Source organism: Sitophilus oryzae, unplaced genomic scaffold, assembly GCF_002938485.1.
Source record: "Sitophilus oryzae breed Bouriz unplaced genomic scaffold, Soryzae_2.0 scaffold_158_pilon_pilon, whole genome shotgun sequence".
In the NCBI taxonomy this organism is placed as follows: domain Eukaryota; kingdom Metazoa; phylum Arthropoda; class Insecta; order Coleoptera; family Curculionidae; genus Sitophilus; species Sitophilus oryzae.
This window is the reverse complement of record NW_022146269.1, coordinates 612,723-639,924: the sequence shown is the minus strand read 5'-3', so window position 1 is coordinate 639,924 and position 27,202 is coordinate 612,723. Positions and strand designations below refer to the sequence as shown.

The 27,202-nt window shown below is 35.0% G+C and overlaps 2 protein-coding genes across 2 annotated transcripts; both read left to right on the top strand.

Annotated features, from left to right (window-relative positions):
* The first annotated feature begins 278 nt into the window (after nt 1-278).
* On the top strand, nt 279-1,903 carry LOC115879882 (zinc finger protein 84-like). Its single transcript, XM_030896907.1, has one exon. The coding sequence runs from the start codon at nt 624-626 to the stop codon at nt 1,800-1,802; it is 1,179 nt and encodes a 392-aa protein (XP_030752767.1). The 5' UTR covers nt 279-623; the 3' UTR covers nt 1,803-1,903.
* A 23,969-nt stretch (nt 1,904-25,872) lies between these two features.
* LOC115879864 (gastrula zinc finger protein XlCGF49.1-like) lies at nt 25,873-27,202 on the top strand. Its single transcript, XM_030896885.1, has one exon. The coding sequence runs from the start codon at nt 26,370-26,372 to the stop codon at nt 27,126-27,128; it is 759 nt and encodes a 252-aa protein (XP_030752745.1). The 5' UTR covers nt 25,873-26,369; the 3' UTR covers nt 27,129-27,202.

The following is a 27,202-nucleotide window of genomic DNA, read 5'->3' as shown; positions in this document are numbered from 1 at the left end:
CAATGGATTATTTAATCAAACGAATTAATAAAATTCAAATATAATCTCCAAATTTTGAATTTATTTTATATTTTTAAATATAGTTGTTTGGCAGCCTTAGTTTGTGTTTATATATTTTCAAATTTTTGAATAATTAATGAATATATTAGTATTAGTATTTATTTTTATATTAAAAACAGACATACAATCAATTCATATTCCAAATAAATAGTTTATATAAATAATTAAATAAAAATAAAGTTTAAAATTAATAATGTGTAATATTTTTTAGTGATTACCCGACTTATTTTCAAAACGTAGAATCCGAAATTAGAATAGAACCCAAAGAAGAAGTTGAGGTAAAAGAGGAATGCCTTGATACGGATGCAAAATTGGGATGTTCTTGTACAGTATGCCAAAAACAATACACGACAAAAACTTTACTCATTTTGCATAACCGAATTCACGAAGTCGAACCAGTCAATACTAACTATACGGTTGACAATAATTGTCCTAAAACCTTTGTAAAATATAAAAAAGAGTCTCAATCGCTTGAAGAATTTTCAAAGCATGTCATAACAAATCTACAAAATTGCAAGATATGTAATAAGCGCGTTCCTAACGATTTGGTTTTAGCAGCACACATGGCCGAACATACTAAAGGAAGCAAATTTTATTGTCCATATTGTAATTATAAAACGAACGGCGTAAAATACTTGCGGACCCATTTATTTGGTGTACATTATAAAATCAAAGTGAGTGAAGAAATTGAAAATGGCAGTAATCTCAAAGAAAAGAAAGAGAAACTTGATGTATACACAAATTCTTTTGAATGTGCAGTATGTTTTAAGAGATATCCTTTGAGAAAACAACTGTACCTACATAAGCGGGTACATAAGGTAGAAGAAAAAGAAACAGGGTATAGAGAATCTTTTCCTCCTGGTTCTTTCACCTGTAATTATTGCAAAGTTCAATGCAATACGCGTGAAATAGCAGATGATCACATTGAATCTCACCAAGAAACATGTCAGGAATGCAACCTGTCCTTTCCTAACGCCTTAATTTTAGGTATACATATGACTACTCATTACCAAGACGACACTTTTCACTGTATCCACTGCAATTACAAAACTGTCTTTGTGTCATACTTGAAAAGCCACATATTCGGTACCCATTACAAAATGAAATCATTCAAGTGTCACTCGTGCGATGCCACCTATTGTTCTAAACGTCAACTGAACGAACATGTTCGATCTTGTCACGATCATATGGACCCATATGCTTGTGTAGTTTGCGAAAGAAAATTTACCGTAAAAACCTGTCTTCGAAAACATCAACTTAAGAAACACAGACCTTTCATAGATGACGACATAATTTCAAACTATTGTGTCTTGTGCAATATTGTGTTCGGTTCGAAACGGACACTAGAAAAACACGTTTCTGATAAACATACAAACGAAAAGCCTAAAGTAGCGGAAAAATTCGTATGTGACATTTGCGGAAAGGAAGTTGCCTACAAACAGTCCCTTCAGCTTCATATGAAACGTCACAGCGGTTTGAAGCCGTACAAGTGTAGTTTTTGTCCAAAAACTTTCATTGTAAAAGCTTTAGTGACTCGGCACGAAGAAGTTCATTCCAGTGAAAAAATGTACGCTTGTGATAAATGTCCGAAAAGATTTAGGATGAGGCGAGGTCTGCTAAACCACTTTGTCATTCATAGCGATGTCAAGCCGTACGAATGCTCGAACTGTCACAAACGGTTTAAGAGAAAATTTGAGACCGCATTGCATTTTAAAAATTGCATTCGCCAAAGTAAGTCATAATTTAGCATCGTACTATCGAAATTATGCGTTAACCAAAAAAATTATAACATACAGGATGTGCCAGATATACAGGGTGGCGCCTCTCATACGCCGCGGAGGCACCAAGGAGAACGACAGATTGTATTGAAATGAAATTTTGTGAGCATATGTTGGTTAATTCAGGGCACTTTTTAAAAATATGAAGTTTTACAGGGTGTCCCCAAAAAAAGTTACATATCAAAGTTGTGTTTTTTGTAATGGAATACCCTATATATTAATTGATTTTATAATTAATTGAATACCCTATATTTAATTGATTCGGATTCTGGGATAAAAATAAAGGTAAGTTTTATAAGAGAAGTATTTCAGAAATAAAGAACAATTTTTAAATTACAATAAAAACTACCTAAATTGGAATTTACCCGATATAGCCTAATATGTTGTAACGTTTTATGATACGATACTATTGGCAACCCAACATACACCCTACCGAATTAGTTCTGACTAATTTCGGACACTCTGTTGATCGTACTTGCCCTTGTTGGCGCAGAACTAGAGCATCTTTTTGACTATCGGAAATCACCATTTTTGATTCAGATTTCGTGGCTTAAACATGGACATACTTATCTGAAGTCATCCGAAAAAGTTTATACTTTTTAATTCTATTAACCTTTGGAATGTAGTCCTAATGGTTCCTGGTATTTGGGGAAGGAATCAATTTTAAGTTTTCATGGGTATTTTGGTGGTAAGTTTGATCTTCATCACATTTTTACTCTTTTGGTTCAACCTTATCTCTTTACAGATTTTCTAAACGTGGTTTTGGTTGTCCTGTCATGAGTTTAATTTTTGAGTAAACCCTCAGCATCGTGAGGTAAGTACTAAAATTTCTAAAATGCATTTTGTGCATAAGTTATGTCGTTTCCAGGGTTTTACCGTCCAGTTACATGGCGAGTTATATGTCGTGATTGGTGGTTTGAGGTGCGAGAGCCTATATCTATGATCCATGTTTGATTTCCACATGGCTGGTGATATTGTAAGGGGCTGTTCGAGGCTGTGGTAGATTGGGGATGAGCTCCCACACCTAACGTCCACACACTATCCAGAAGGACAAGCCAAAGCCTGGAATTGCACCGGATAATCAGGCCAGATTTCATATTTTTTTATTAACTCATTTCAAATCTATTTACTTACTGTTGACGAATTACGTAATTAATTATGTAATTATTAGATATTTTTGAATTTCGTTATTAAAATATATTTTTCTTAATTTTAAATATACAATTTTTATATATATATTAATATCTTGTCAAGTATTTTGTGATGGTGTCACTTGGCATATTTATTTAATTAACTTTTGATTGATTTACGGAATTATGTGCGCATACAACAAGGTTCATGAACTGCGTTAGTTTGAGGTACTTATTTAACTTTATTTTGCGTAATTTAATATTAATATGTCAATGATTTTTAATCAACAGTGTAAGAGTCTCAATTTATTTTTCTTTGGTTCAGTGAAAAATAAATAGCCTTACTGGCGTACAGTAGGAAATTTAAATCTCTCGGGCGCCACCTCTGTTATTTATAGTGGAAGAGGACCACGTTTCGCCAATACGGGTAGCTTTTATACAGTGGAGATACCAGGGAGTGTTGAAATGAAAAGAAATAAAACACACAGTCAACTATAACATAACATTAAGGCTTTATTTAATTAATTAACTATATGCTAAATACCCCAGGAAGTTTCACGACTTTAAATTGTAATGAAAGTGGGAAGAAAATTTATAATTAAAGACTCGTAAATAAAATTTACAACAACAATCGAGCACCGAGTTTTGACCGTATAATCTCGATATGCAACTCACTGTCCATTTAATCACGCGAATTCAAAGCGCGTTTTTGACATGACGCTCTAGTAAATAAACGACGCGAGTTTCTAACCGGCGTCTAACTTAACGCGTCCTAGCAAACACAGACATGTACGTACCGGAGCGACACACTCTTCCATAAACCGACCTTCTAAACGTCGGCGACGTCGTTACAGACGTCCCGGGATAAACGAGCCCTGATCGTTCGCAGAACGAAACGGAGTCCTGTGGGATAGGTCACGCGAGCCCTGGATCGTAGAACGAAACGGAGTCCTGTGGGATAGGTACGCACACGAGCCCTGATCGTTCGCAGAACGAAACGGCGTCCTTGTGGGATAATTACGCACCCGAGCCCTGAATCGTCTGCAGTAGAACGAGACGGCGTCCTGTGGGATAGATACGCACGCGAGCCCTGGATCGTTCGCAGTAGAACGAAACGGAGTCCTGTGAGGTACGCACGCGAGCCCTGGATCGTTCGCAGAACGAAACGGAGTCCTGTGGATAGGTACGCACGCGAGCCCTGGATCGTTCGCAGTAGAACGAAACGGCGTCTCGGTTAGTCGTCTGATAAGCACAGTCCATTGTGAAGGTCAGGACCACTTTGGCTGTCGGCGATCCCACGGCGCTCCTGATGAGAATATGGGGAACTACAGAACAGTCTCGGATTTGGGCGAGATCCTGTCTTAGCTCCAAGGATATTCGCGCCCGTATACTGTTGTACTACCTTAACCGCCATCTGCCCCCTTTTAACCAAAAGAAATCACCGCGTCCACGGATCCGGACAAAAATGCCTCAACCTTGCACGTATTTTTTACTTATAGACAGTTGACACCTTGATGGATACAAGTCTGGGTTAAATTTTACGTACGCGCGTTTCGACCAAGATGCCTCTACCTTGCACGTATTTCTTTACTTCCTACAGTAGGACATTAGACACCTGGAGCGAATTTAACTATCTCTATCTCCCTTATTCTATAACGCGTTAAGGCAGTAAAACAAACCGTATTAACAATAAAAGAAACGACCTACTCTCGATCACTCTTTGGCGGCTGGATTTACCTTCTTCAGAGCGGCAACGCGCTGGCAGCAGGGTACTTGGCAGGGCACTCCGACTCGAACTTCACTGTTCACGTGCGATCACCACTTACCTGGCGCCTGCCGCCAGGGCTCAAACGACCCTCCTCCACCTCGACCGGTAACAGGGGCCAGCTTCTCGGCTGCCGTACCGAACTATAGCGAGTAACGCCGATCAAAACTTATTACAATATATGGTTATTAAATATCTAACGCATTTAAATCTAATAATAATTAATTATGTAATTATTAGATATTTAATTAACTTTTGATTGATTTACGGAATTATGTGCGCATACAACAAGGTTCATGAACTGCGTTAGTTTGAGGTACTTATTTAACTTTATTTTGCGTAATTTAATATTAATATGTCAATGATTTTTAATCAACAGAACAAGTGATACTTTTTTTTATGTCATACATTTAAATTTTGATTACTTGTTATTCTTAATTATTAATTAATTTTAAAAACCTAACTTATTCCATCAATTACTGTACTTGTCTAATATTTTTTTAATTATAAATAAGTTTAAGTTGGGATAAAGAGATCTATTATTTCTGAGTGAATGTCCTGGCGCCCAATAATTATTGTTTTATTGATTAATTATAACACCTAATAAAAAATAAAAAACGAACCTACGACTGCTCGCAAAGACGTAAAGCTGCCGTTTGCATTGTGTCAAGAAAACGTTACAATGTAGTTAAATTAACTATTGTATTTTAAATCAAATTAAAACTAGATCCAAAAAGTTATACAGGGTGAGACAAAATTAATATTGAAAATTGGTCACCTTTAAAAGCACTTTATTATTTCATAAAATCTAGGTGGCTGTGATATGTCTGACGTTACTTCAACATAGCTGTCTAATTAGTCCAACTTTAACAACTAGTTATAATTTTGTATCAGTTGAAACAAAAACATATTAATTTTGTCTTACCCTGTAGAACTTTTCGAGTCAAATTTCGATTTGGTTTAACAAACAATGGTTACTGTAATTAAATATCAGGCTATACAAGGTCAACTACAATTTAGGTTATCGAAATTTAAAATTTACTCTTCATTTTCACAAAATGTGATATATGTCGAAGTCCTTAGATTTTAAGTATATGCTTCTTTAATAAAACTCACCTTTATTTTTTTCCTAGAATCCGAAAATCAATTAATATATAGGGTGTTCCATTAGAAAAAACACAACTTTTGTGTGTAACTTTTTTTGGGGACACCCCGTATAATTCTATATATTTTTATAAAAGGCTTTCAGTTAACCTACATATGCTGCCAAAATTTCATTTCGATATAAACTGTCGTTCTCCTTGGAGCTTCCTCGGCATATGAGAGGCGCCACCCTGTACGAAATATATGATAATAATATTGACAGCTGCAGTTGTCGAGATACTGAAACTTATATCAAAAATATTAACATTCGAAAATATATTTTTTTATGTCGAATTGTCTTGAACATACTGTACAAAAAAACCAAAAAAAATAATGAACACCAAAAATGTAGTGCAATGGTATTCATTACCAATTATTTTTCAAATTACTAATTACGAGCCCTAACAACTATATGTTGAGACAAGGTCTTTTTTTGCAATAAAAATAGTAATTTGTTAAAACGTTAATTTTATTTTGTTTATTATTCGAAATTCAAACATTACAATATGATCTAGACAATTTTACTATATTTTTATAACTTTGCAAACAAATCACTTTTGATAATACCTTATTTTGCCAAAATCAAGCCAAATTTGCTGACAACTATACAGGGTTGTTCACCACATGCGACACGGAGTATTGTAGCTAAACGATTATATTTTTACAAATTTCATGTTTTGGGTTCGAATGAAGGACTATTAGAGGTACAATTTAAAAATAATTTACAAGATACAGAGTGTCCCAAATAAGTAAAAAATATCAAAGTTGTATTTTTAAATGGAACACCCTGTATATTATTACATTTTAGTTTCTACGATTAAAATAAAGGTATTTGATTAAGGTTTATTACACTTAAACCTTACCGTCTTTGAAATATTTTCAATTTTGTGAAATTGCAGTAAAAATTTTAAGGCTTCATTTCTCCAAGGGTATCAAAGTTTTTAATACTAAATATTTACTGAAGTTTATTTATTGATCAGTTATTGTGTTGCAATAATAAAAATAATACTACCTTATACAGAGTGTCTAAAAAATTATTTTAAATAATTTATAGCTTTAAACGCCAATAACTTGTTTAATTTAAATGGAACGCCCTGTATATTTTAGGAGAATCAGATGCACAATTTAATTGTCTATCAAATTGTATTATACCATTTTTACCTATCCCTTCAAGTTTTCTTAGAAAATGCATTTTCTTATAATTTAGACCTTATTCATCAATATACCCATGGAATATTGACATTTTATTATTGACACCCATGGAATATTGACATCATATATTGACATTCTAGTAATATTATCGTTTTGCTAAAAACAATAATGTAGTATGCAAAAAGAAAACTATTTAAATCTTTATAAAAGAGTATACCATTAATTAAATATAGCACCATTATTTCCGCCCGTATACTAATTAATTAGATACTTAATTGTATTCGTTAATAAATTATTCTAAATAAATGTGGATTTGATTCAGAAATCAATATAATAGTAAGTTATCAAAATTAAAGTCTCTGTTGTTATAAATAAGCATTTATTAAAAAATGAAATATCATTTTTAAGGTGTTAGTTTTTATCACACTGTCTAATACCCATACAAAATTCAGTTTTTTTAGTATTTGGAACAATTATTATTAATCAATGCAGTCAGTTAATGCAGTTTGAATACTGGAATCATATTAATTGGCCCTCTTTAACAAATATTTAAACAGTTTTTTTTATTTTTTAATGAAATAAACGAATTATATCCAAAATATTAGTATCTGTACTCTTTAAAAATTTGGTACATCTTTAAAAATAATCTAAAATGTCAATATTCCATGGGTATATTGATAAATAAAATCTAAATTACAAGAAAATGCATTTTCTACGGAAACTTAAAGAGGTAGGTAAAAAATGGTATAATATAATTTGATAGACAATTAAATTGTGCATCTGATTCTCGTAAAATATATAGGGTGTTCCATTTAACTTAAACACGTTATTGCGGTTTGAAGGTAATAATTATTTAAAATAAATTTTTAGACACTCTGTATAAGGTAGTATTATTTTTATTATTGCAACACAATAACTGATCAATAAATAAACTTCAGTAAATATTTAGTATTAAAAACTTTGGTACCCTTGGAGGAATGAAGCCTTAAAATTTTTACTGCAAATTCACAAAATTGAAAATATTTCAAAAACGGTAAGGTTTAAGTATATAATAAACCTTAATCAAATTTACCTTTATTTTAATCGTAGAAACTAAAATGCAATAATATACAGGGTGTTCCATTTAAAAAAATACAACTTTGATATTTTTACTTATTTGGGACACTCTGTATCTTGTAAAAATTATTTTTAAATTGTACCTCTAATAGTCCTTCATCGAACCCAAGACTTAAAATTTGTAAAAATCTCATCGTTTAGCTGCAATACTCCGTGTCGTATGTGGTGAACAACCCTGTATATTGGGACAGCACAACAAGAAATTTGTTTAATACGGAGTTACATCACCTTTCGCCTTAACAACTGCCTGAACTCTTAATGGCATTGTATTTACCAAAGATTAGCACATTTGAACAGAAAAATTATCCCAAATTTCCTGCAGTTTTGTCTGCAAAACACAAATTGTTCGTTGAGGGTGGTTTCTTCAATATTGCTTCATTTTATGCCACACAGTTTCTATAACATTGAGGTCCGGACTACTTGCAAGATGGGATAGAACTTTTATATTATTATTACCGAACCAATTTTTAGTTGATTTTGCTGAATGGCACGATGCTCCATCTTGTTGGAAAATATAGGCTTCGTTTGGAAACAATTCTAGAGCACTAGGTGAGGTCTCAAGTATATGTTGATATTTTTGGGCATTAACAGTGCCATCTATAAAATTTAATTTGCCCAAACCTCTTGCTGACATGCAACCCCAAACCATAATCCCCTTAGGAAATTTAACAACCCTCTTCAAGCAATCTTTATGAAAGGCTTCTGCTTTATTTCGTATTATTCGTTTTCGATGATCTCCAACACAAACATCAAATTTAGACTCATCACTAAATATGACGTTATTCCAATCATTTTGTGTCCACGATAATTTAGATTTTGCCCAATTTTAGCGATTTTTCTTTTGAATTTCTGTCAGTAGCGGTTTTCTTCGACCTAAATAAGAATTTTTATCAATAATCTTCAGGTCCACACAAAATAAAGTTTACCTTGTAAAACCCCAGACCGCATTTATGGATACATTTTCGGCAACATTCTCTTTGATATATTTAAACCAGTTACAGTACTCCATTTAACTGTTACTTCGCGAAGAGTACTTCTTCTCGCAGACTTGCAAAATTTTACTACATTTTGTCTCTCTGAGATACAAATTTGGCCTTCCCGAACTTTTACCTCTAACGTCTACATTGGCAGATTTGCCGTATTTTTTATTATTTTAAGACCGTAGTTTTTGGAATACTTAAATCATCAGAAATTTTTCGAATTGTTTTTCCCGTACTGTATTGACGAATGATAATTTTGCGTAGTTTTTGATCTGTAGCTTTTCCACGGACAATTATTTTGAATAAATTCACAAAATTGAAAATTAAAAAAATTAAAATTACTTACCGTAAGTCTCACTACTCAAAGTATCGAGTCACTTACGAGCTGTCAATGCTGAAGTAAACAGTTTGCGACATTTGTGACGTTTATAGCAAAGCCGCCTATGACATTAATTATTTAAAAATACTTGTCCCAACATTTAGTTGTCAGGCAAATTTGTCCTTTTATGAACAAAATCCGCTACTGCAAATATGGATTGATTTACAAATTCATAAAAATATTGTCAAGTTGTTTAGGATATATGGCTATATTTATATTTAAAAAATTAAACATATATTTTTAAGTCATTTTGAAAAACCAGGGCAATAATTCCAAAATATGACCTTGTCCCAACATATAGTTGTTAGGGCTCGTATATCGTATTTTAGTTTGGAATGTTCACAATATTTTTCTTTAAATTTTGTTACCTTGTTTTTCTGCTTATTGTTATAAAGATTGTTTCTTGGTATATGATAATATTTAACGTTAGTGCATTTTATACAGTTTGTTACTTTCCTCTATTCAGATTTATAAAATAAAGAATAATATCTTAATAACTGTCGATTTATTAAGCTGTATGAAACATGTGTGTGGTGTTTGTAATATTTAATTGTTTATGTATGGAAGTAACTACATACGGAACTGCGTAATGAGTTTATGACAATTCTAATTTAGTTTTTTGAGAGTGTTGGTAATTCGTAAACAAAAATGCGCACGACTAAGACTAAAAATTTCTTACTACTCTACGCGGATTGTTCTGACGATTAGAAATCAATTGAAAACTCCAAATTTCTGTTTGTGATGCTGGATTTTTGGTTAGGAATCACGTATTTTGCTTCTGCGAACTCTATGCATGTGTCTATTTGTGACTGCTCTACGATGGAAGCTATTCACTAGCGATGGGAACTATCGAATGAATTAGACTATCGAATGGTTTCATTCGAATAAAATCATTCGTTCATTTGTATACTCAAGCATATGTGACAACCTCGCCGTGCGACTAAATGGTTATCGTTAAGCGACGATAACCACGACTATGGAATGCTTTTGATAAATGAAATTTAGTATCCGTTTGATTTTTGTCTGCGTCAGTGCATTATTAGTTCTTCCAAATTTTTATAACTTGCCTTCTAAATACTGTGCTATTTTTGCGTTTATTAAAATATTTAAAATACTAAAGTAGTAGTGTTTTTTTTTAATTGACGATTGTGTACGTGTGCAGGTGGTCAAAATTTTTCCGAAAATTTGTGTGATTTTCCGATCTTTCAGTTATTTAATTTTATACGGTATATGGTCTATTTTTTTAATGGAAAATATTGAGAAGTAACAATTTTTAAGAGAGATGAGGTGAACTTACAATTAATTTTAAAAATACATATGTATTTGTATTTTAGATGTTTTAGTAATATGAATTAGTTGAACTTAATAATCATATTTAAGTAATGTGGTAATGTGGTTAAAAGTAAATGGTTATAGAACTCAAATTTTGGGATGAGAAAATTAAATTGATTGATTAAAGTTTTACACGTGCCAATTTAAAAAAAAAGTTAACGATATTTGTATTTTGTTTATGCTAATTCTCTTGGATGGCGGGGCCAGGTCAAAGGGATGCGTGGCTAGATAGATGACTAGCCATTACTGGTCTCAACCTTGGGGCATCAGGGGGCACCCCATTGTATTTACCCCTTACTTCTACATGCGGGGCTCTGTAGAAGTGGACTGACTATCCCTAGCGACTCGTGGGAACACTATGAGATCAAACTATCATAAAAACACCACCGGTGAAGCTGTGGGGAAACCCCCTAGTAACACTGGGAACATTATGAACGAAAGTTCCAAGGGACCAATCCCAAAGGGAACTACAGGAGGGGCGGCTGACACTTGTGCGAGGCCAGCCTCCACAAGTGGTACACAAGCTATCACCTCTTCTAGTAAGGTTCGGGAGTCCACCTCTAGACCTAACAAGCGACACCAGTTACCGTTCCGTCTACCAGGCTTGGGTCAACCAGGCGGGTTAGACGATCCGCTGAGAGTAGGTCTTAGCGGAGCACAAGTACGGAGATACCTCCGGCTGCTCCACGAAGGACTTGCTCCGGAGGAAGCAAAAGCCAAAACTCTCCTTGAAAAAGGAACCAAGAAACAACCTGGCGCATCTCCACCAAAGGGCAAGAGAGGGAGCGAAAACCTCTCCCCTTTGCTCCGTCAAGGAGAGAAAAAAGCCAGGATGGAAAGCCGTCCCACACCGAGAGGCAAGCAGGGACGTATCACTAGCTATGCCGCTATTGCTGGACAAGTGAAAATTGCGGTGCTTCCAAAGGAATATCCTGAGGTTGTACTGACTACCGAGCAGCAAACGGCTCTAGAAGAGGCGATACTGGACGAAGTAGTAGCGAGCGGATTGCGACGCAACGATCCACAAAGTGTGGGTCAGCTGCGCTTTGCGGGGATACACTTTAGGGTGGGCATGATCCTCATAGATTGTGCATCTGAAAAATCGGCGGATTGGTTGGTGGAAACGGCACCTAAGCTTAAAAATTGGCAGGGGCCGGGACTGGTTGCAATGAGGGGAGAAAACATCCCTAAAGGGACAACCATCACGGTCTTTCTGCCAAGAAGCAAGGGGAAAGACACCGCCTACCTGCTAGACCTTATCCAAGCTCAGAACGAGAATGTGAGTACATCGAGCTGGCGAGTCCTCAACTCGAAGGAGGAGGGCCATGGTCAGGTCCTCACAATAGGAATTGACCTCAAATCCAAGGAGGCAATAGAGAAAGAAGGATATAACCTCTATTATAGATTCGGGACGGTACCGGTATCAGGTCCAAGAAAAGAACAAGCTAAAGAGGGGGAGAAAATGGAGACAAATACTCCAGCCTCCAACTCACAAGTACCTCAGCCGGAGACAAGCTCCTCGACTGTGAAGGACACGGTTGGCGTAACTCCAGCCGTGAAAGGGTGTATATCCTCGGAGGAGGTTGATGACCACTCCACGGAGGAGGAACATCTGTTGCCAGGGGGGGATGGGAAATACCCTGTCCTCCCTACAACAGGGGGACCCTTACCTACCCCAGAAACCTGATGCATGGGATATCCCAAATAAACCTGCACCATGCAAAAGGGTCTTCTGCCACAATCACAAGACTCTTTGAGAAAAACCAATATGTAATGGTACTAGCCCAGGAACCCTGGGTGTACCAGGGACAAATTAAAGGGTTGTCTGGAAAAAATTCCAGTGTAATATATGATAACAGGCAGGAACTTCCCCGAGCCTGTATTCTTATAAGAAACAACATTAACTACACATGTGTTTCAGAATTTACAACCCGGGATCTTGTTCCAATCATGGTTCAACTTAATATCGAGGGTGTAGCAAAAATATCGTGATTGCCTCTGCATACTTTCCGGGTGATGGGCAGACACCGCCTCCGGAAGTAGTGGAGCTCGCGCGATTCTGCAGCCAACGGCGACTACCTCTGCTATTGGGATGTGACTCCAATACGCACAATGAGGTATGGGGAAGCACAAATACTAACACTAGAGGTGAGTGTTTACTAGAATTCCTCTTAGCATTCAATCTTGAAGTTCTCAATATAGGGAACACTCCCATGTTTGTGACAAAAACGCGGGCGGAAGTATTAGATTTAACAATCGGGAGTGCTAGTGTAACTAGTTACGTGAAAGATTGGAGGGTATCAACGGAACCTTCCCTATCAGATCACAGAATCATCGAGTTCAAATTAGGAGGAATCATACTCCAAACAGAAACACGAAGGAATCCAAGAAGAACCGATTGGGAACTATACCATACCAATCTCGTAGAGAACCTGGACCAAATAGATGCAGGTAGGGCTAGGAACCACCTGTATCTAGAATGGTACGCAAGGGAAGTCAGTGGTGCAATATTGGATGCATATGAATCTAGTTGCCCCACAAGTAAGGGCATACAAAAAGTAACAACAAGCCCTGGTGGAACAAAAAGCTGGCCAATCTTAGATCGGAGGTCCGACGACTCTTCAACAGAGCAAACCCAGCGGCGAATGGCATCTCTACGCCGAGAAATTAACTGAGTATAATAAGGAGATTAGAAGGGCAAAGCGGTCTGACTTCAGACTTTTGCGAAAACATCACTTTAACTACTTATGCAGCTAGGCTACACAAAGCTATGGCCAAGAGTGGACCCATCCCCAACATGGCACTTAAGAAACCTGACGGAAGCTGCACGGAAGGAGATGAAGAGAGAGCTAACCTCCTACTTCATATACACTTTCCAGGTAGCATATCTATTGATACGCAAGTAGCTCCGACCGAACCCCACAATCCTCGCAGGGAAGACTGGGAGACGGCCAAGCTAGTAATAACAGAACAAAAACTGATATGGGCTATTGACACCTTTCAGCCTTATAAAACAGCAGGAATAGATGGGATTTTTCCTGCCCTTCTAAAGAAGGGTCAGGAAATAGCTACACTCCATCTATTAAACATTACAAGAAGCAGCTTAGCGATGGGATATATACCAACCATCTGGAGAAGAGCGAAAGTCATGTTTATACCCAAAATAGGCAAAACTGACTGGGCTAACCCCAAATCATTTAGGCCTATTAGTCTCACATCGTTCATATTAAAAACGATGGAGAAAGTAGTCGACAACCATATTAGAGTAAATCATCTACAGGTTAAGCCACTGCACGATAGTCAGCATGCATATAGAGCGGGCAGATCCACAGAAACTGCTCTGTACCAGTTAACTGAGCTAATACAGGCAAGCCTGGATAGCAAAGAAACAGCACTTTGTGCCTTCTTGGACATTGCAGGGGCGTTTGACAATATACCTCACAAGGTGGTCAAGCGATCTCTTGAAACAAGAGGGGCGAACAGTACGATAATTCGCTGGTTTTGGGAAATGCTCTCAACACGAACAGCAGAGGCTGAGATAGGTACCAAAACTGTAGTTGTTAAAACAACGCAAGGAACTCCACAAGGTGGAGTGACCTCCCCCCTACTGTGGAGCTTGGTAGTGGATGAACTACTGGAAGAATTAACTCTAGCGGGAATACACTGCATAGGGTACGCAGATGACATAGTCATCATTGCACAGGGGAAACATGAAGGCACCCTGTGTGATATTATCCAAAGAGGATTCCGCATCGCTGAGAGATGGTGCAGGACTGTCGGGCTGAGTATTAACTCAGATAAAACCGCAGTAGTGCCATTCACCAGAAAGCGAAGTTTGAAAAACTTGAAAAGAATCCATCTAGATGGAAAGGAAATACTGCCATCACAGGAAGTGAAATATCTGGGAATAACCCTGGATAGTAAACTTCTCTGGAACAGGCATATTAAGAACATTACCAGCAAAGCCACAAAGGCTCTCATGATATGCAGAAGACTGGCGGGAAATAGGTGGGGCTGCGCCCCTAACATTTTGCGCTGGATGTATACCATGATAGTAAGACCCATGATTACTTATGGAGCAGTTGCTTGGTATACAAAACTAGAGCAACGTACAGCAAGGCAAACCCTGTGCAAAGTACAGAGACTGGCATGTATCTGCATCACAGGTGCCATGAGAACATGTCCAACAGCAGCAATGGAGGTCATTCTAGACCTAACACCACTGCATATTGTCGTCGGTAGTTATGCCAATGCGACAATGATTAGAATGGTCATTGACGGAAACAGTACTGGGAGAATTTTCAGGTCAGGGGCTTGGAACACCCTCAAAAAGAAAATTCCACTTCTCCAACTCCCAGTGGATGACATACCAAGAATTTACAACTTTGAGAAACACCTCACTGTAGTATTGAGTAATAAAAAGGATTGGAAGAAAGAAACGCTTACTCAGCATATAAAAGACCATACCATCACGTGGTATACTGATGCTTCCAAAACCAAAGCAGGGACAGGGATAGGAGTATTTGGGCCGAAAACTGAATACTCCGAACCAATGGGCACCTACCCCAGTATCCTTCAGGCAGAAATTTGCGCTATCGAAAGATGCGTACAATTTATCTTGGATAGGAACTATCGAAAACAGGAAATTGCCATCCTATCCGATAGTCAAGCAGCACTTAACGCGATCAACTCAGTAACCATCAATTCGAAGTTGGTCAAAGAATGCCTAGAGAAGCTCAACAAATTAGGCAAAGAAAATAAAGTCCTCCTACTCTGGGTGCCTGCTCACCAAGGGATAGAAGGCAATGAAAAAGCAAATGATCTAGCTAGGAAAGGAGCGAACACTCCACTAACTGGACCAGAACCGTTCTGTTTTCCAAACGGGAACCAACTGAAAGCGGAACTGAAGAATCTGGAAGACTCCATCCGTAACTTGGAATGGGTGTCCTCCAACGGTCTAAGACACTCGAAAAAGTTCCTTAGAACTTATGACCGAGAAAAATCAAAGGTTTTCCTTGATTTAAGTAAAAACAATCTTCTTGTCACGGGGTTTCTAACAGGACACTGTCTCCTCAACGAACACCTCAGTAGGCTGAAACTGAGAAACAACGGCGAATGCAGATTTTGTGGGGAAAATGGGGAAACACCAGAACACCTTATCACTGAGTGCGCCGAGACGACGACCATTCGTGCCATGAACCTTGGCACGTCTGATGTCGAGGATGGAGAGCTGGCCTCTGTGGAGCCGTCTCAGATACTGGCTTTTCTCAAAGCCCTGAGACTGTATGATGAGTTATAACTCGTTATAACTCAAGAAAGGGGAACACACAATAGATCTGTAAGGTCGCGGTGATTAACTCCCCTTCTAAACATTCTACATTCTACATGCTAATTCTCTTACATGTTTTTTTTTGCGGAGAAATATTTCGTTTATTTTTTAAAGTAAATGCCAGTAAAAGCAAATATTATTTTTAAATACTAATACAAAGTAATAAAAAGTAATACACATATATAATTTTGATTTCTAATTTTTTATTTATATTTTTCTTCTATTACACTGCATGCTTAGAAAATTAATAAATGTTTATATTTCATGATTTTAAAAGTTGTTGATAATATAACAAATTAGTTCTGTAATTATTATTATTTAATAAACCAACGTTGCCACAAAAAATTTAGACTATATTATTTTTAAATAGGATCTAATATAAATAATTTTGACTTCTAATTTGTTGTTTATATTTTGCTACTACTTAAAAAAAATGTTTATATTAAATGATTTTAAATTTTGGTGTTAATAGGTATAACAAATTATTACTGTTATTATTATTTATTAAACCAGTGTTTTGCTTAAAAACATTAAAAATCATTTTCCTATATCCAAAATATAAAGTATTATTGCAGTGTAACAACAGAATATTAATAAAAAAACATGCAAAATATATAGTTATACTATCCCTAACTAACTATAATACCAAAGAATAATCTTCTTTGCTAATACCAACTAATACGAATATACGGCAACAGCGCTGTTCATAATGTATTTTCTGTGTAAATACTAGCACCTCAATAAAAAAAAATAATGTGTCCTTATCTTTATTTGACTCAAAATCAAAGATGCCGGCTTTTTTCATACCATTGCCACCGACCGCCGATCGTTGTCGGGTTTCGAGAAAAGAAACCTACGTCGCCGGGCGACAACTAAAATCCACTTTATATTTTATTATAATCGATCCTGACGAATAAATGAATTTTACAAATGAATGAATTTTATAAATGAATGGTTTTTGCTGCCGAATTAATATATTTCAAGGCAGATGACGCATCTATTCGATATTTTTATTCGAATTGTTTTCGACGAATGTTTTCTTACTAGCTATCGAATTATTCGAATGAATTGCAACTATCGAATGTTTCGATAGTATTCATTCGATAGTTCCCACTACTACTATTAACACATAAGTGCACATAAAAATATGATAAAAAATGAAATTCCAAATCAAATTAAAATAAACTATTTTATGTGGTAACTTTTATTTTTATTCAAAAATTACTTCAACTTAAGTTATCTATACACCCATCAGTTTCCAAAAAATTTACATGTAATTTGTATACATATCACAAATTAATAGTCAAAGGAATCTTACCAAACTAAGAGGAAATAGGTATGTAGGTGGTATTATCAAATTGTTTACTGTCAAGCCACACAGTAACTTTATACATTCAGATGTAAAAAAACGCAACGGAAAAATTTGTCATCTAGTTTAAAATGTTATATTTTTTTATTTTTAGCCCTATCCCCTTGATCGTTTAGCAAGCTCTATACAGGGTGAGTTTCCTATGATGTTCTCTATGGGTATCTCGGAAACTACTGGAGATAGAGAGTCGGTTAAGTGGGGAAAGAATTACAGTTTTGTGGGTTCATAAATATGCGCCTTTCAGATTTTTGAAAAAGTGCATGGCTTATTAGATATTTCGAAAAAAAAAAATTTTGGCTATTTTAAAAATTGTTCATAATTCCATTATAATCTATTTTAGAGAAAAAGTTTTCAGATAAAAATTGTAGATAATCACATCCCTAATGAGTTTGTGTTCTCCGATTTTTTCTAAAGCCTGTCATTTTTGACATATCACACAAACATATGTTTTTTTTTAAAGGGAAACCATAGTTGGCCATGACTTCATAAAAGCGCCATTTTTTAAGCTTTTCAGCAATATAAGCCATAATATGTTTTTTTTTTGAAAAATTATAGTTAGAGTTATAGCCAATTCTTATCTTTCTTGACTAATTTCACTTTTTTTTCATATTTTATTAAACGGTTCTTTACAATTTACATTACGCAAATTAAAACTTAAAAAACTAATATCACTACATACACTTCAAGTTATTTTAGCAAATTAATGTTGAAAAAAACCGCCATTGTTTTGAGTTCATAAAATGCATCTTCTTAAAACTGAATTACAAGCTTTTCCCACAGAACGGCCGGTCGACTTTAATAAACTTCTCCCGTACCGCCTCTTCGAGTGCCTACTTAATTCATAAGTTCTTTTGTAAACCTTATTGTTAACCATACCGCATAAAAAAATCTAAAATGGATAGGTCAATTGGTCCACCTCTTCCTATCCCTGAGTTTGCATAATGATGATAAATAATTTTTAACATTTCTTTCATTATGAGGGGGAGTGTCATAATGAAAGTCATGTTGGAACCACTCTATTGATGCGCGAGTATATAAATTTAACTTTTCTAAAAAAACGTAAGTAACGTTCACCGGTCAACGTATCCACGTAAATGTATTGCCAAGAAAAGTTGAATTAATAATCCTACACGCCATTCTTCTTTTGAAAAATTCATATTTACAATTTTTGTTTATATTAATTTATAAAGTTTGGATGTGACAGTGTCACCTTACTGAGAGTAACGACGATTGAAGTTGTTTCCATGGCTAACTGAGTGAAATTGTTTAAAAATGATAAGAATTGGCTATACCTCAGTAATTTTTCGAAAGAAACATATTATAATATATATATATATATATATATATATATATATATATATATCGCTGAAAAGCTTAAAAAATGGCGCTTTTTATGTAGTCATGGCCAACTATGGTTTCCATTTAAAAAAACATATATTTGTGTGATATGTCAAAAATGACAGGCTTTAGAAAAAAAACGGAGGACACAATCTCATTAAGGATGTGATTATCTACAACTTTTATCTGAAAACTTTTTGTCTAAAATAGATTATAATGCAATTATGGACAATTTTTAAAATAGCCGAAATTTGTTTTTTTCGAAATAACTAGTTAGCCATGAACTTTTTCAAAAATCAGAAAGGCGCATGTTTATGACCCCACAAAACTGCAATTCTCACTCCATTTAACCGACTCTCTATCTCCAGTAGTTTCCGAGATACCCATAGAGAACATCGTAGGAAACTCACCCTGTATAAATATAATCAACTTTTATTCGTAAACTCAGTTTATTATAAACTTTAGTATTTGACTTATTATACAGATTTAATCGAAGAGTTATTTGTTACCCTATCTTCAAAACACCCTGTGCAATAATTTTGTGAGCAAATTTTCCTAAAACATTATTTTTCGGTCAGCACCATGTCTCCTAAGTATTTTATTTCACATGCCTCACTTAATTTGTAGGAGCAAATTGAACTGAGCAAAATGAGCCACAAACACTTTGCAATTTTTTCAATTATCGTTACTGTTTGATGTTATTCTTAATAATAATAATGACGATCTAGCTTTAGTGGTGATTATTGTTGTTTAGTTAGGATTAAGTTTAATGTACTAATAACTAATGTGTACTTAATCCTAACAAAACTACTGTCATGATTGTGGACCGACAAAACAACAACCAACCTCACGTGGGAAACATAGCTGGATTTAAGGTGGTTAATAAATACTTATATCTGGGATCGCTAATCGACAACAGCGGCTCATGCGAAGGCGAAATAAGACGTAGAATTGCGCTGGCTAGAACAGCCGTAACTAAATTAACTCAGATATGGAAAGATACAGCCATCACTAAGAACACCAAACTAAGACTGCTGAACTCGCTTGTTTTCCCGATTGCTACGTATGGGGCGAAAACATGGACGCTGAAGAAAAGCGATACCAGGCGAATAGATGCTTTTGAAATGTGGGCATATAGACGTCTGCTACGTATACCTTGGACAGCCCATCGTACGAATGAGTCAGTTCTCCAAGAACTAAACTCACAACTCAGCCTCTCAATAATAATAAACCGATGTTTTCTGACATATATTGGTCACATTGCTAGAAGAACGGACTCACTGCAGCTGCTAATAGTCGAGGGAAAGGTAGAGGGAAAGCGACCACGAGGAAGATCACCCAAGAGATGGGTTGATCAAACTAAAGACCTAATCGGCCAAGGCCTTCATGAAACCGTCAGCATGGCTCAAAACAGAGCGGACTGGCACAATACGATAAAAACCGCTACAGGAACATCATAGTCACTAATCCCTCTTCAGGGAAACGGACCAAAGAGAGAGAGAGATTGTTGTTTATGACTGAATATGGTTCTTAGTGTCGAAGATTGTGCAAAAGTCGTTGATCTTATTGAAGATGGCCGAAATTATGGATATTCGCTTGGTTCTTGATGAAGAATGGGAAAACATAACACAATATTTGCAGCCTCATTAACAGTATGAACCGACGTCTATATAGGGTGTCCCAGAAATAAGTACGTATTTTAACAGGTAGTGTAGTTCAACCCCAGAAACGCGCCTATGAGTTTTTTTTCGCAAAAAAAAATGAAAAAACGGAATTTTTTGAATTTTTTTTGGAATTTTTTTTTAGTTTTTATTAAAAAAAATATTTTTTGATAATATGGCAACATAGGTAGTAGATTAAATTTAAAAGAAAGGAAATCCAGAAAAGATCCAGTGGTTCTCAAAATTTTAGCAAAACATATACCGTATGATCGAATAAAAACGGCGTCAACGATGGCTATGAAATGAAGATCGCTGTCATTTTATATGTAAAATTATATGGGAAATGTCATCGATCGTCATTTCCAAGCCAACTGGACGCCGTTTTTTTTCGATCATACGGTATTTTTTTGAAATTTTCAAAGTAAAATAACTCCGTTATTTTGGACTTATTTGAAAAACGATAAAGAGAAAATATGTTTCTTTTATCGAGATCTACCACCCCTTAAAATGCTTGCACTTATTTCTGGAATACCCTGTATAGACAGTTATAGCAGCCGGGGGAGGCCATACAAAGTATTACCGTATTTATTACAAGCTTTTGTCTGTTTGTACAGGGTGTCGCACTAAGAATAGCTCTCGGCTGTATCTCGGAAAGTATTAGCCGTAGCGACTGCGGAAAAAAATATTTATAACTAAAGAGGCTATGGGAAATTGCTGGAAATTATTTTCAAGTTTGTAGAACGACCGGTAGGGGGCGCAACTGCAACAAAAAATAAGAAAATGGAGTTTTTACACAATTTTGCCTAGATAAGGTGTACTATAAGTAACAGCTTCATAATATTCAGTAAATTTTGAATATTTTTTGTTAGAGCTATTTTCCCCTATCTATCAAAATAAAGTGGTGGGGGAAGGTTAGATCTGTTTTTATTTGAATATTAATAACTCTGGACTGGATGATCGGAATCCAACAAGCGAGGGCTCGTTTAAAAGAGCGTTTCTTGCTCTATGTTGTGCCATATAAACAATAATAATAAGCTTTTGAACGTAGACGCTAGGGGGCGTTGTCTTACAATTTAACAAACATTGAGCGTTTTTTCAAAAAAATTAAATGCAATAGTATATGTAATTTTAGCTGATAGTAAAGAGTAGTAAAAGCTTAAAAAATCAGCGGAAACCGCATCTTGATATCTTCTTTCAAACCGACGATATTAGCAAAATTATAATAAATACCAAAAAATAAGCCCTTAATTACCTTACTTTTACAACACGGTATCAGTAGCCTACTAGATATTAATACATCTGGTATTATGGTATTCTAGTATTTCGTCGATTTTAAAATAAACTAACTGTTTCTATCTTATTTTTTTTTGTTAGAATGGGCCTAATCAAGAGGGCTACTCAGACTGTATTGTAAAATAATGTAATTAAGAGCTTATTTTTTGGTATTTATTATAATTTTGCTAATATCTTCGGTTTGAAAGAAGATATCAAAATGCGGTTTTCGCTGACTTTTTAAGCTTTTACTACTCTTTACTACCAGCTAAAATAGCACATACTATCGTATTTAATTTTTTTGAAAAAACACGCTATGTTCGTTAAAATGTAAGAAAGCGCCCACTAGCGTCTACGTTCAAAACCTTATTATTATTAGCGATGGGAACTATCGAATGAATTAGACTATCGAATGGTTACTGAATGAATGATTTCAACTATCGAATGGTTTTATTCGAATAAAATCATTCATTCATTTGTAAACTAAAGCATATGTGACAACCTCGCCGTGCGACTAAATGGTTATCGTTGCGCCACGACTATCGAATGCTTTTGATAAATGAAATTTAGTATTCGTTTGATTTTTGTGTGCGTCAGTGCATTATTAGTTCTTCAATTTTTTATAACTTCGCCTTGTAAATACTATGCTATTTTTGCGTTTATTAAAATATTTAAAATACTAAAATAGTAGTTTTTTTTAATTGACGATTGTGTGCGAAGTGGTCAAAATTTTTCCGAAAATTTGTGTGATTTTCCGTAGCCCGATCTTTTTACTTTCAATTATTTAATTTTATATGGTATATTATGGTTAGGTTAGATTGCATTTTTTTTAATCGGAAATTTTGAGAAGTATCAATTTTTAAGAGAGCTGAGATCAACTTACAATTAATTTAAAAATACATATTTGTATTTTAGATGTTTTAACAATATGAATTAGTTGAACTTAATAATCGTATTTAAGTAATGTGGTTAAGTAAATGGTTATCGAAGTCAAATTTTGGGGTGAGAAAATTAAATTGAAAGTTTTACACGTGCCAATTTTAAAAAAAGTTAACAATGTTTGTATTTTCTTTATGCTAATTCTCTTACATGTGGTTTTTTGCGAAGAAATATTTCATTTATTTTTTAAGGTAAATGCCAGCAAAAGTAAATATATTATTTTTAAATAGTAATATAAAGTAATAAAAAGTAATATAAATAATTTTGATTTCTAATTTTTTATTTATATTTTCCTTCCATTACACTGCAGGCTTAGAAAATTAATAAATCTTTATATTTCATGATTCTAAAATTTGTTGTTAATATAACAAATTAGTTCTGTAATTATTATTATTTAATAAACCAACGTTGCCACATAGAGACTATATTATTTTTAAATAGGATCTAATATAAATACTTTTGACTTCTATTTGTTGTTTATATTTTGCTACTACTTAAAAAACATGTTTATATTATTAAATGATTGTAAATTTTGTTGTTAATAGGTATAACAAATTATTACTGTTATTTTATCAAACTATATAAAAAGATAAAATAAAAAATTTATCAATTTATTAAACCAGTCTTTGCTTAAAAACATTAAAAATCATTTTCCTACATCCAAAATAAAAAGTATTATTGCAGTGTAACAACAGAATATATTAATAAAAAAATGCAAAACATATATAGACATACTATCCCTATTTATTCTGTAAACTTTGCCCTAACTAACTAATGCTAAAGAATAATATTCTTTGCTAATACCAACTAATACGAATATATGGGAACAGCGCCCATCATAATATATTTTCTGTGTACATACTATAGCACCTCAATAAAAAAAATAATGTGTCCTTATCTTTATTTGACTCCGCAAAAAATCAAAGATGCCGGCTTCTTTCATAGCATTGCCACCGACCGCTGTCGGGTTTCTAGGAAAGAAACCTACGTCGCCGGACGACAACTAAAATCCAGTTTATATTTTATTATAATCGATCCTGACGAATAAATGAATTTGATAAATGAATGAATTTTATAAATGAATGGTTTTTGCTGCCGAATTACTAGAATACAATATTTCAAGGCAGATGACGCATCTATTCGATAATTTTTATTCGAATAGTTTTTGACGAATGTTTTCTTACTAGCTATCGAATTATTCGAATGAATTGCAACTATCGAATGTTTCGATAGTATTCATTCGATATTTCCCACTACTAATTATTATTATTATTAGTATGGCATAATATAGAGTAAGAAACGCTATTTCAAACTGGCCCTCGTTTGTTGGATTCTGATCATCCAGTCCGGAGTTATTATAATTTAAATAAAGATAGATCTAACCTTCCCCCACCACTTTATTTTAGAAGATATGGGGAAAATGGTTCTAACAAAAAAAATCCAAAATTTACTGAAGATTATGAAGCTATTATTTATAGTACTATCTAGGCAAAATTCTGTAAAAAATCTATTTTCTTATTTTCCATAGATCTAACCTTCCCCCACCACTTTATTTTAGAAGATATGGGGAAAATGGTTCTAACAAAAAAAATCCAAAATTTACTGAAGATTATGAAGCTATTATTTATAGTACTATCTAGGCAAAATTCTGTAAAAAATCTATTTTCTCATTTTCCATAGCAGTTGCGCCACCTAGCGGCCGTTTTATAAACTAGAAAATAATTCCCAGCAATTTCTCATAGCCCCTTTAGTTATAAATATTTTTTTTTCCGTAAGCCCTACGGCTAATACTTTCCGAGATACAGCCGAGAGCTATTCTTAGTGGGACACCCGGTACACTTACTTATTACAGTTTTTGTTTAATTAATTCTCTTTTTAAGTTACTAATATTTATTGAAACCAAGCTGTGTCGTTACTTTTTAACGTATTTATTTAAATTTGAATATATTTGAGTTCTAATCAGTATCGATATTATACTAGGACAATAGTCACCAAAGCCACCTCGTGATGAAAAATAACATCATAAAGCAATGATAGTTGAAAATATAGTGGCATATGTTGACAAGGGTCAAAAAATAAAAAACTCAGGATACATGGTTCTGATCGAAAAGTAATCTGTAAGGAAAAGTTACTCACGAAATTATTGCGCAGGGTGCTTTAAAATTAAGGTAGAATTTTTTTAGAATTTAGAATGAGTGGGAGGGGGGATAATCACTTCGACCTTACAGATCCATTGTGTCCCCCTTTCTTGAATCATAACTCATCATACAGTCCCAGGGCTTTGACAAAAGCCAGTATCTGGGACGGTTTTATAGAGGGTAGTTCTCCATCTCCAATATCAGTCGTACCAAAATTCATGGCACGAATGGCTGTCGTCTCGCACTCAGTGATGAGGTGTACTGGTGTTACCCCATCTTCCCCACAGAATCTGCATTCGCCGTTTCTTCTTAGTTTCAATCTACTGAGGTGTTCATTGAGGAGACAGTGCCCTGTTAAAAACCCCGTGACAATCCGAAGATTGTTCTTACTCAGACCCAGGAAGGTCTGTGATTTTTCTTGATCATAAGCCCTCAGAAACTTCTTCGAGTGTCTTAGACCATTGCAAGATTTCCATTCCAGGTTGCGGATGGAATCTTCCAAGTTCTTTAGTTCCGCCTTGAGTTGGTTACCACTTGGAAAGCAGAACGGTTCTGGTCCACTTAGTGGAGTGTTCGCTCCTTTCCTAGCTAGATTATTTGCTTTTTCATTGCCTTCTATCCCTTGGTGAGCAGGCACCCAGTGTAGGAGGACTTTGTTTTCTTTGCCTAATTTATTCAGCTTCTCTATGCATTCTTTGACCAATTTCGAATTGATTGATACTGAGTTGATCGCCTTTAACGCTGCTTGACTATCAGACAAGATGGCTATTTCTTGTTTCCGATAGTTCCTATCTAAGATAAGTTTTTTAATTTGTTATTATATATTGTTAAGAAAATTAAGGTAAAAAAACCTTCAAATGGCCCTGTATAATAAGCCAAAAGCCAAATACTAAGGTTTATAAAAAACTGAGTTTATGAATTAAGTTGATAAATTTATATACAGTTTGCTAAAAAAATCATGAAAATAGGGCTAAAAGCGTTTGCGTTTTTTCTGCCTTTGAGTGTATATGTATTAATATTCGAATTTTTAGGACTTTTGGATTCATTAAATCAGAAGATACGCAGTATAACTTACAGCCTATTAAAAAAAATAGAGAGGAGCCAGCTGAAATTAAGGGAAAAGAAGGTAATAAAAAATCTAAAGTTAAGAAGGGGAGATATGCAAACAAGAAAATAAAGAAAGAGAAAAAAACTACAACCGATTCGAATAAAGAAGTGGACGTAACTTATATTAAACTAGATGATGGATTCCAGTGTACCATTTGTCCAAAACAATTCACCTTTAAATCGATATATTTCCACAGTCGCATTCATCAAGTGGCGCTAAAAGAAGCACAATTCAAATCGAATCTAGACAAAGGCACCTTCGTATGTAACTTTTGTGACGTGGAATGTCTTAATCAGAAACAAATATCCGATCATGTCGAGTCACACGAAGAAAAATGCCTAGAGTGCAACCAAGCGTATCCAAATGCTTTGATACTAGGTATGCACATGGCCGAGCATAGCGATCAGGAAACTTTGTGTTGTGCTTATTGCGACTATAAATCGAAAACTGTACATTATTTGAAGAATCATTTGTTTAACGTTCATTATAAGTTAAAATCATTTATTTGCGACACTTGTGGAGCCACTTATAGTGCCAGGGTGAATTTGATCGATCACATCAGATACCATCACGAAAAGAACGACGCTCACGCTTGTATAGTGTGCGGAAGGAAGTTCATCTTTAATACCAGTCTTCGAAAGCACCAAATTCACAATCACAGGCCACTAATAGACGGCCAAATACCGTCAAACTATTGTATTTTGTGTAAAAGAGTGTTTGTTAAAGTGGAGGGTCTGGAAAAACACATAGTCGAAATGCACACGAACGTAAAACCGAAAAAAACCGAAAGGTTTATTTGTGATATTTGTGGCAAAGACTTCTCTCACAGACAGTCGTTACGTCTACACTCCAAGGGTCATACCAACCTTAAGCCCTTTAAATGCGACGTGTGTTCGATGGCTTTTAAAGTTAGAGCGTTTTTGACGGTTCACCAGAAGATTCATAGCGATGACAGGCCGTTTTCCTGCGAGAAATGCGGTTTGAAATTTAAGAGAAAGGAGGGCTTGAGAAGGCATTTACTTACCCATACCGATATTAAACCGTTTGAGTGTCCTAATTGTATGAAAAAGTTCCGAAGAAGAGAACATCTGAATTTGCACTTGAGAAGTTGTAATAAAATTCTTACTTTGTACGATTGATGAAAATATATAGTATTACTAATATTAATATTATTGTATAGTCTGTGAAACGAATAACTTTGAATTTGACAGTT

What these genes read in the sequence shown, in the direction of transcription:
- LOC115879864 (XM_030896885.1), top strand. Translation starts at nt 26,370, where the DNA reads ATGCACATGGCCGAGCATAGCGATCAGGAAACTTTGTGTTGTGCTTAT.
- LOC115879882 (XM_030896907.1), top strand. Translation starts at nt 624, where the DNA reads ATGGCCGAACATACTAAAGGAAGCAAATTTTATTGTCCATATTGTAAT.